Raw genomic sequence first — 10,409 nt, 5'->3', positions numbered from 1 at the left:
CATGTGGGATCTTCCCGGACCAGGGCAGGAACCCGTGTCCCCTGCATCGGCAGGCGGACTCTCAACCACTGTGCCACCAGGGAAGCCCCCAAATCATGTTTTTAATGTCTGTCTCTGATATGTAAGCTCCTTGAGGCTAAGTATCGCATCTCTCTTTTTTTATATTTCCAGAGCTAAATACAGTGCCTGGAAATATTGGTTGAAGGGATGAAGAATGACCAGAATAGATAATTACTTTCAAGAAATGCATCTGAGGCTCCAAAGGAAATGAATGTACTTCTCCTAAAGGCCCAAAACATTTTGGGCGAAGGCTTTGATTTGAATTCCAAAGCCAAATATTAAGGAGCCATAAAAGACAGAACTGAAGTTAAGCCAGAGGAAAATGTAAAATTATAACAGGTCTTACTTGCTTTTGGTCTATATCACTGTATTTCCTGACACTGTAAAATTATTTTGTACCTTAAATGACTGCAGAGTACTCCATCTGCTAAGAGAGAGTAGAGCTTGGCTGGAATAAGAGGTTTAAGGACACCAGTAAATATTCAAAGGAGGTGTTAGGGGAAAAAAAGAAGGGACTGAGAGAGGGCAAAATAATTGGCAGGCAGCACTGAGGGCAGAGCTGGGGCTGCGAATTTTATGGGCCCCAATGAACTAGGATTTAAGCTACATGAAAACATGTAGCTTATGAATTTCCCAGGGCTGCCCTAACAAAGGACCACAAACTAGGTGGATTAAAACAACAGAACACTAGTCTTTCACAGTGCTGGAGGCTAGATGACCAAAATCGGGTCAGCAAGACCATGCTCCCTCTGAGGTCTCTAGGGGAGAATCCTTCCTTGTCTCTTTTGGCTTCCGGTAGCTTCTGGTGTTCCTTGGCTTGTGGCAGCATCACTCCAGTTTCTGCCTCCATCTTCACATGGTTGTCTTCTATCTGGGTCTGTGTGTCCCAATCTCCCTCCTTTCTCTGACAAAGACACTAGTCATTGTAGGGCACACGCTAAATCCAGGATGATTTCATCTTGAGATCCTTAACTAATTAAATCTGTAGACTCTACTTCCAAATAAGGTCACATCCTGGGACTTCCCTGGTGGTTCAGTGGTTAAGACTGTGCTTCCACTGCATGGGGTGTGGGTTCCATGGCTCTGGCTGGGGAACAAAGATCCCACATGCCACGCAGCCAAAACAGAACAAAACAAAAAACAAATAAGGTCACATCCTGAGATTCTGGGTGAACATAAATTTGGGGGGGCCACTATTCAACTCAGTATAAACAGGGACTTGTTTCATTCACTCCTCTACCCCTAGAACTTAAAATAATAATTGGCATGAAGTTTATGCTCAATAAATATTTGTGAAATAAATGACTACATAAACAAATAAATAAAAGAGGTACAACAGAATCAAAGGTGCTAAGGAGTGTAGGTGCTTCCACGGAGATGCCAAGATAGGGTATCAGCACCAAAGTGAGTTACCAGATGGATTGCCAGCTGCAAATTCCCCAGGGAACAATCTGAGCAGCCATCACACGGCTCTTCAACCTCTCACCTCTCACAATATAAAAGGATTGAAAGACTGAAGACTTAGGGGCAGATATTATATGGAAGATTTGGAAAAAAAAAAAACTGTGCTTGGGAATCCCACCCAATCTACCACGACCATCAGGAGAAAGGAGTAGGGGAAGTGTTACCCACTCACTTCAAGTCTAGTGAGAGGAACTTACGAGCCCTCCAAGAGCTGGAAGAGATCCTAGACTCACACCTGGGCAAGGGAGACCAGCTCTGCAGGGAAGTAACTGCACTCCTTCTAAAGTTGCATGAAATCCTAGATGCAGACCTGACAAGAGGAATATCAATCTGAAGTTGTTTTTAAAAGGATCCTGCCCCAAAGAGCAGCATGTCAGGAAGAGAGGAACCTGGTCATCTGAGGCAAGAAGGGGAAGAATCTGAAAGTGATCAGGACGGTCACTGCCCACATCAAAGTAATGGCAATCAGTTGGCCCTGGGTGGGGGGGTGGGATGGGAGAGGGAGGGAGGTGGTCCTCTGGAGACCACGTGAATATGCCCATGATGAAATCAGCTTAAAATCTGCCCTGCCTAGAGAGAACACAGGGCCATCTTTCAATAAACACATTTGGTTCACTTTTTTTTAGTTCTTTTTTTATTTATGTATTTTTAAACTTATTTTTTTTAATTTACTTTTGGCTGCATTGGGTCTTCGTTGCTGTGTGCGGGCTTTCTCTAGTTGGCGGCAAGCAGGGGCTACTCTTGGTCGCCGTGCTTCTCATTGCAGTGGCTTCTCTTGTTGCGGAGCACGGGCTCTAGGCACGTGGGCTTCAGTAGTTGTGGCATGTGGGCTCAGTGGTTGTGGCTCGTGGGCTCTAGAGTGCAGGCTCAGTAGTTGTGGCCCATCGGCTTAGTTGCTCTGCGACATGTGGGAACTTCCCGGACCAGGGCTTGAACCCGTGTTCTCTGCATTGGCAGGCGGATTCTTAACCACTGCGCCACCAGGGAAGCCCTAGTTCACTCTTAACTTTGCTTCACTGCCCCAGCAGGGTCAGAAACAGCAGCCACGGAATAAGAAAGGCAATGGGAAAGGGGTAGAAGGAGCTGCCCAGAATCTCTACCCACACCCAAAATTCTTATTTGCCCCCAGGCCTAACAAGGAAAGAGGAACCGAGTCTTTCCTTTGAATGAAGATTGAAACAGCAATTAGTATACTGGGTCTGACACTGCAAATTACTGAATTGAAGTATACGGGGTGGATGTTTTATTTTATTGATGTATAGTGGATTTACAATATATTACTTTCAGGTGCACAACATAGTGATTCAAAAGTTTTATAGATTATACTCCATTTATAGTTATCACAAAATAATTGCTCTATTCCCAGTGCTGTATCCTGGTAGCTTATTTATTTTATACATAGTTGTTTGTACCTCTTAATCCCCTACCCCTATCTTGCCCCTCCCCACATCCCTCTCCCCACCAGTAACCACTGATTTGTTCTCTGTATCTATGAGTCTGTTTCTGTTTTGTTATATTCATTCATTTCACCTTTTAGATTCCACATATAAGTGATAACATATAGTATTTGTCTTTTTCTGACTTATTTCACTAAACATAATAGGGAGTGGATATTTTAAATTGCTGAATTGAGACTAAAATGAACATAGGACTGAAAGACCGGAGAAGTCATGGAATGAGCTCCAGTTTTCAAGAGGCAAGAGAAAGACTAGCCCCACTCGGCAGGATTAAAGAGACAAAAATAAAGTGGCTTCTATGATTACATCCCATGAGTGCAACATGCTCCAAGTACAAGTCTTAGTGGTTTCAGTGATCAGTTACATAATCTGGGCTGGGTAGAGAAGGAAGAGTATCCAGGAAGGGTCTGATGGGAGAATATAATCACTGGGGGTGTAGAGCCTCCAGAAGGCTATGGTGTGCATAACTGGTATAACACTTCTGAGATGAAACAATTCTGGGTGAGAACACAATCCGGAGTGTGATCCTGGGGGATTAGGTCACCAACGTGCTTTGAAGCTCAAGAGGTAAGGAAAGAGATTAAGGAACGTTAAAGCCAAATTGTTATATAGGTGCAGAATCTTTTGGGATTCTGTCATGGCTTGAGATGAAAAGGAAGGTGATGAACAGTAGAAACTAACACAACATTGTAACACAACTATACCCCAGTAAAAAAAAATTTTTTTTAAAAGGAAGGTGATAATCCAGATCCCGTTTGCTACCACTCTCTGAAAACTGTTCCTGTCAAGATCACCAGTAAGCTCCACAGCATCACATCCACTATAGACGATTCTCATTTCTCACTTACCAAACAGTAGTATTTGACATAACCACTTCCTCATTCCTGACACACTTTCTCCACTTAGCTTCAAGGATCCCACCCTCTCTAATTTTACTTCTCCTTCCTGGCCATGCCTTTTCATATTCTGCTGGATCCATCTTCGATTCTTAACCATTAAATTTTGGAGGACCTAGAGCTGAATCACAGGAACTTTTCTCTTTCCTGTCTCACCCCCTAAGAGATTTTACCCAATCATATGGCTTTAAATATTTCTATATAGTCCCAAATGTATATATCTAGCTCCAAAATCTCCCCAGACTCCACACTGCTTACTTGATATCTATGCTTAGATATCTGTCTAGTAGAGCTCTCAAATTTAACATGCCCAGAACCAAACGCCAAGCCATCATCTGCTCTCCATCTAAACTTGCTCTTCTCCAAATTTCCCTAGCTCAGTAAATGGCACCATGATTGCCCAGTTGTTTAGGCCAAAAAATTTGGAGTCAGCTTCTATGCCTCTTAGTTTACATCCCATCTGCAAATCTTGTCAACTCAGCCTTCAGCTTATAGCACCAAACCCATCCAGTCTCCACCACCTCCACCTTAACCCAAACCATCATCACCATCTCTCTGCTTCCACACTTACCTTTCTGTAATCTCTTCCCCACACAGCCTGAACAATCCATTTAAACATAAATCAGATTTACTTCTCTGCTCAAAGTCCCCACAATAGCTCCCACCCTTCTCAGATGAAATTCTAAATCCTTGACATGAGTTTTAAGGCCATGTGTCTGGCCATGTCCCAGAGTTTTTCTAAGGCTCTGTAAGGGTCATCTTAAACAGAGTTGTCTCTTCATGCTGGGGACTAAGTATTTAAAAAGTTATCACATATTGTTTCCAAGAAATGTCTCTGAAGGCACTCAATGTTCTTGAAAGATGTATTTCATCCTTTTTGCCCTTAGTTACATGAAAAATCTACCAGTCATGTATTATATACCCAGGGCTCTTTTCCAAACCCCACCCCATCCCACTGCCAAGGAAGCACTGCTTGAAGTCCTCCTTTGCCCTCAATGCTCAAGTCAAATGTCCCCTGTTTTGGAAGCCTTCTCTCTGTCTACTGCCGCCTAATCCATCCTCAGCCTCAATACCCTACAGGGGGGGGAAAAGTTCTCTCGTGTTTCCTCAGCTCTGTATTCATACATAGTGATTGAATGGGAATCTGTAAAACTTGTGTCTGCCTTGCATTTCTACCTTGTAAGGGACAAGTCTATTAACTCACACTTTAAAAAGATGTATATATACTATATTTCATCAATTCTAAGCCTCACTTTTTTTTATTTTACAGACTAAAATTGGGATGACTCCTAAATTATATAATTAGAGAGCAAAGTTTATCAGCGATTTTACTTTCTTGGTGGTATATAAAATGGCACCTTGAAATTGATACTATCTTACATTTGATTAAATACGGACTATAAATCCTACGCGTTTATGTTCCTCAGTCTTCACTAGCAAAATTTAATATATCATTCCATATGACGGTTAATTATTTTTGCTACATTAAACTTAAATATAAATTGAGTTGGGAATGGGCATAATTTCCTCACTTCCAAATTGCAGACTGCATCATACGTATGAAAATGCTCCAGAGACCGCAAAGCATTATATACATGATGGGTATTTTTTCACATTTAACGATTACTAGTTAATAGAAATAATCGACGCTCTACGCGCCGACCTGACGGCTCCAAAGCCCTAAGGGCCGAATCTGGGTTAGATAGTTCGACTCACGCAGGTAAACGCGCCCCGCCCCCCCGAGCCGGTCCCTACTCGCTTTACAGGTACAGACTCAGGTGCAGGAGGCAAACTCCGATTGGCCGAGGGACACGAGATGCCCACCCAAAGGCACCGTCCGAGCATGCGCGGTAAATTAGACGCAGGCGCGCTCCGCGCATGCCTGGTAGGCAGCGGCCGCAGCTTGGGCGCTCGCGCGGGGTCGCGAAGTGCCGGCTGCTCCGCTACCGTCAGGTATGAAGGGCTGGGGTCTTGCAGCTGCCTCCTCCTCGTTCCAGCGCCATGGAATGCCTGCGGAGCCTGGCCCAGCTCCAGCCCCGCGCGGTGAGGTTGCCCCGGCGCACCCTGTGCTCTCTGGCCTTGGGCTTGACCCCCGGGACTCGCCCCGTTGCCGCCTGCGGCCGTGCTGCCCAACTGCTCGGAAGGAGGTGGGCCGCGCCGCTGTACGAGCCCCGCCGGCTCCCCACGGCAGGTACTACCCTCTCCGCCCCGCAGCCCCGGGACGCCGGACTTGCAGTGATCCCGGGGTCCCGACCCGACCGCCGGAGCCCACGTGGCTGTGGCTGCTCCGGCCTCGGTCTCCAGGTCCGCCCTTGGGCGCCCGGCTCTTGTCCCTTGCACAGGTCCGCGTGCCGAACTGCGTCCTACCAGCCCCGAACGCGACATGCCTCTTGTCTTTCCCACCGCCCCGGCTGCAAATCTCCAGGCCTAAGTGCGCTTGTGAAAAGACTTTAAAGAGTTTCGCTCTTACCTGTCATCATAGTGCTGAAGCTAAGATTAGGCTTATCTACCTGAAATATTTTTTTAAGTATTTCCCCTGTTTTCTGTCTCTTCCTTATGGACGGACACATTTATACCTTTTCCAGTTGCTCAGCTAAGGGGTGGGGACGCACCTAGAGGTGAGGCTGAAGACTTTGAAACTTAATGGGAAGAGTTGCTTCTGAGAAAGATCTGACTTTTTTCCCAAGTACTGTGTAACCAGACAGCCAGAAGGAGTCGGGGGATGGGGGGAGAGGGGTTGAAATTTGAGTTATTTTTTTTTTTCCCCTGAATGATAGAACATGACGGTAATACGTTGACATTTTCACAAATGTGACAGTGTGGGTGCTAATATTGCTGAGAAACAAAAGGCATTAAAATATATGGCTTCGCAAAAAATGTCCTCAAGTAAGTTTCTCAGTTGTACTCTTAAAATGCTCCCGAAGTAACTCACCATCTCCACCTTCTTCCTCATACCCATTAGGAGACTCTTTCCAAATTGGGTTACATTTCATATTCCCTTCTTGTTTGGTAAATGCCTGGGAACCCAGGTTCAGCCCATCTAATGTTTTAGGACAAAACATTAGATGGTAACATTTTATCTAACTTGTGACTGATTAGCAAAAGCTGATGTGTAGCTCTTTAACCTTTATTCAGCTGACCCTCATAACATGGTTTGTATTTTGTAGAAGGGAACCAACAAACCTCAGGTGGTAACAAATTAATGTCTTTAAATGTATGTAATAGGAAGGAATAAGATCAGAAGTGAGAATATATCTACACGTTCTGCAGATAGGAATTCTGTTCATTCCTCTTACGTTTAGTATTTTGAACAGTGTCCTATGTCAGGCATTACATTTACTTGGTTATAATTGAGAGCTCACTTCAATTTAAATCACATGTTTTAAATAGGTTTATTTTCAGATAAAGATTTGTCTTTATTCCAGTTCACTGCGGTCTCCATTCCAGTGCAGTAGGTTATTTCATAAGTATGTTCACTCTAAAGTATATGTGTGGAAAAGAAGGTAGTACATAGAAGTAAAATCAGTAGGTTTCATAATTTATAGGTCAAATAATCCTGATATTGGACTGCTGAAAGGTCACGTGGTTCTTGGAATGTATGTTTTCTAAACTGTACCAATGTAACTTGCATGAAGAGCCTTTCTAAACTAGGCAAAAAAGAATGGGCATTTTATTTTAATCTCAGAACATTGTTATACACTTGTTCATCCTACTATAAGATATCAATAATACTTAGAAAGGAAAAGCAGTGACTGGAATCCACAGATGATCCCAATGCCTCACCTAAGCTACTCATTCATTGCCAAGCGTAACATTATCACCTACAAATATTAACAAGAGTGTTTCTTATTTTCCCTCTAGGAAAAAGATTCAAAACATAGTAAAATAGGCTGAAGACCTCCACATACTGTGAGAATTGTATCTTAGCTGCATGTGAAAACCAATCATATGATCACAAGGAATTCTCTGATTCGTTTTTCAGGTGAAATTCACCGGTTTAGAACTTCTGATGTCTCTCAAGCCACTTTAGCCAGTGTAGCCCCGATGTTTACCGTGGTGAGTATGTGTGGTCTGTTTGATGATATTACTTAACTTTGTTTTATAATGAATCCTTATAAGTCATTGTCTTTTGCTTAGCCAGTGACCTGAGTACCAGCTAGGTTTGCTTCACAGCACTCTTGAAACTTTGCTAATGACTATAGCGCTCATCTTTTAATACTAGAACAGGTGGCTCAAATCACAATTCAGAGCTTCCTATTTGAATACTCAAGATTTCTCCAGAAATCTATTTAGAAATCCTTGAAGGCTGTTAATTACAAAATGGCTTGAACCTGTGCTATGCAACGGTAATATGTGCAGAAGCATTTTGAGGGCAGCAGTGTATTACCTGAGAGTGCATGCTTTGAAGGGTCATGATCTCTGCAGCTTTCTCTTTTGTTCAGAAAAAAATTGAATAAAATAACACAAATGGTGTGTCTCACACACACACATATTTAGAGAGAGAAAAATAAAGTACTTGCTCTGAGCCAGAGTTTCTAATATCAGATCTCAACTCTGTCTCTTACTAACTGGATGGACTTGGACAAGTTATAACATCTTTGTGCCCTAGTTTTCTCATCTGTATACTGGGGGTAAAAGTACCCACCTTATAGAATTGTGAGATTTAAATTAACTCACATATGTAAAACTCTTAAAAATAATACCTCATGCATGGTAAGCATTCAGTGTATATTAGCCATTATATATCATCCTTATTATTTAGGCTTACTAACATAAGAACTTTTCTTTATCAACTATACAGAGCAAGATAACTTTTACACGTAGTTCTGGGGGTTATCACTCTTATTCACTGTTCTGGAAGAGTTAGCCAGTTTAATTAACAGTACAAAATCAGGTGTTAAATATTGAAAGAAGGTTCTTTGCAGGTGACATCATTGTCTACCAAGAGCACTTAAAATCAGTTGATGCTATTTGAAATAATGTGAGTTATATTACAAGGTAAACATTTTTTAAAAAAAATCAGTTTGTATGATCTCATGGGTTTTTTTAAATCAAAAAAATCCCATTAAGGAAAAAATATAAATATTGAGATACAAAAATATTCACCATACATTGTTAAGTTGAAAGTGGAGGGGAGACTGCAAAGAAGTGTGTGTAACATGAATATATTTAATAGGAAAAAGTCTGGAAGGACATTCAGTAAAATATTATCATGGTTTTCTCTAAAATTTGTGACCAAATAGTTTTATTTATCTTTATTTTCAAATTTCTGCAGCAGATGTATATATTTGTGAAATAAGTGTAAGGAGGTAAGCTAGTGTGTATTACACAAAACATAAAGCTTCCCTTGATGTAAATTTCCCTTGAACTCTGATGTTTTATGATACTCATATATTCCTGTTGATCTTATCTTTGCTCATGAGAAGCAAGCTGAAATATATATTGTGAGGTTTTATTGTGTTATTATTAACACAGCATGTGTATTTTCCATGGTAATAACCCAGGACTTGGACCTACAACTGTATCTTAGAGTGTGTCTTCCTGAAAATGCATATTTAATAGTAATTAATACAGCTCAGTACCTAGTGATTCATTAAATATTATTTGACATCTTCAAACTTGACTATGGACAAGTATTACAGGAAAACCTCCTCTCTGCTTTATAGGAAATAAGCACAGTTTCTGCATTGTGTCCTCTTTTTAAATTATCAGAAGAGGTCTTTTTTGTAAACATTCATTGATTCTGCAACACCCACCAGAGAGACTTCATAGCCTCCCATAGATAATTGGATTCACAAGATAAGCCACACTTGGTCCCAGTCTGTTCAGAAGGATAAAGGATAGGAAGTGCAGAAGGGCAGCATTAGGTGTTTTCTCTTCAAAAGAAGTCCTTACAGCCACGCAGGGGCTCCTGTGGCCCCCTGTGTGACAGCTCAGGTGCGAGGAGAGGATATTCTCAAATGTGGGTGTGAGATCCACCTTGGCTTAGAATCCCCAGGCCCTCTAGTGCCAGTATCTTGTAACCATCCCAGAGACACATCCAGGGCTCCCGTAAGGAGCATAGTCAGTTACAAGAACCACTACACTCGGGAAAGGCAGAACCATGGCTTCCCAACAGGTGTCTGTAGTCTGTTCTTAGTCTTTCCAGTCCAGAGCAGTCTGTCTACCAGTCATTGGGCACTTTTACCATAAGCGTTGTTGCCTAGTAACACAACTGACACTCCTTTATCAGATCTCCCGGGAAACCAAGTTAGAAAGTTAATCCAAGGTCAGATTTGTCCTAGCAAAGGGAAAGGGAATTTCTTTTTTGACCCTTAACTCATGACTGAATTTAACTTAAGGGCAGTTATGGTTTTTATCTGTATTTCAGTATTTGGGAGGATTATAATACCATATGATATGATACCATAAATAGTGTACTGATTTGGGAGAAAATAATATTTTATTATCTCTCTCCAGACAAAATTTGACAAAGGGGGAAAGGTTACTTCTTTTGGTGAGTATCTGTAATTTTCTTTTAAATCACTCGTCA

General features: G+C 42.0%; 1 protein-coding gene across 2 annotated transcripts in view; it reads left to right on the top strand.

Annotated features, from left to right (window-relative positions):
* Positions 1–5,762: 5,762 nt before the first annotated feature.
* MRS2 (magnesium transporter MRS2) overlaps positions 5,763–10,409 on the top strand; it is a 28,427-nt gene continuing 23,780 nt past the window's right edge. The window contains exons 1-3 of one of the 2 annotated variants that reach the window (XM_065885751.1): positions 5,763–6,068; positions 7,860–7,933; positions 10,337–10,373. In XM_065885751.1, coding sequence (XP_065741823.1) covers positions 5,879–6,068; positions 7,860–7,933; positions 10,337–10,373 — 301 coding nt within the window. In that variant the 5' untranslated portion in view covers positions 5,763–5,878. The remainder of the gene's footprint in view (positions 6,069–7,859; positions 7,934–10,336; positions 10,374–10,409) is intronic. The other variant, XM_065885752.1, reaches the window with a different exon arrangement.

This window comes from Phocoena phocoena, chromosome 10, assembly GCF_963924675.1.
Source record: "Phocoena phocoena chromosome 10, mPhoPho1.1, whole genome shotgun sequence".
NCBI classification, from domain to species: Eukaryota; Metazoa; Chordata; class Mammalia; order Artiodactyla; family Phocoenidae; genus Phocoena; species Phocoena phocoena.
This window is presented reverse-complemented; position numbering and strand designations above follow the sequence as displayed.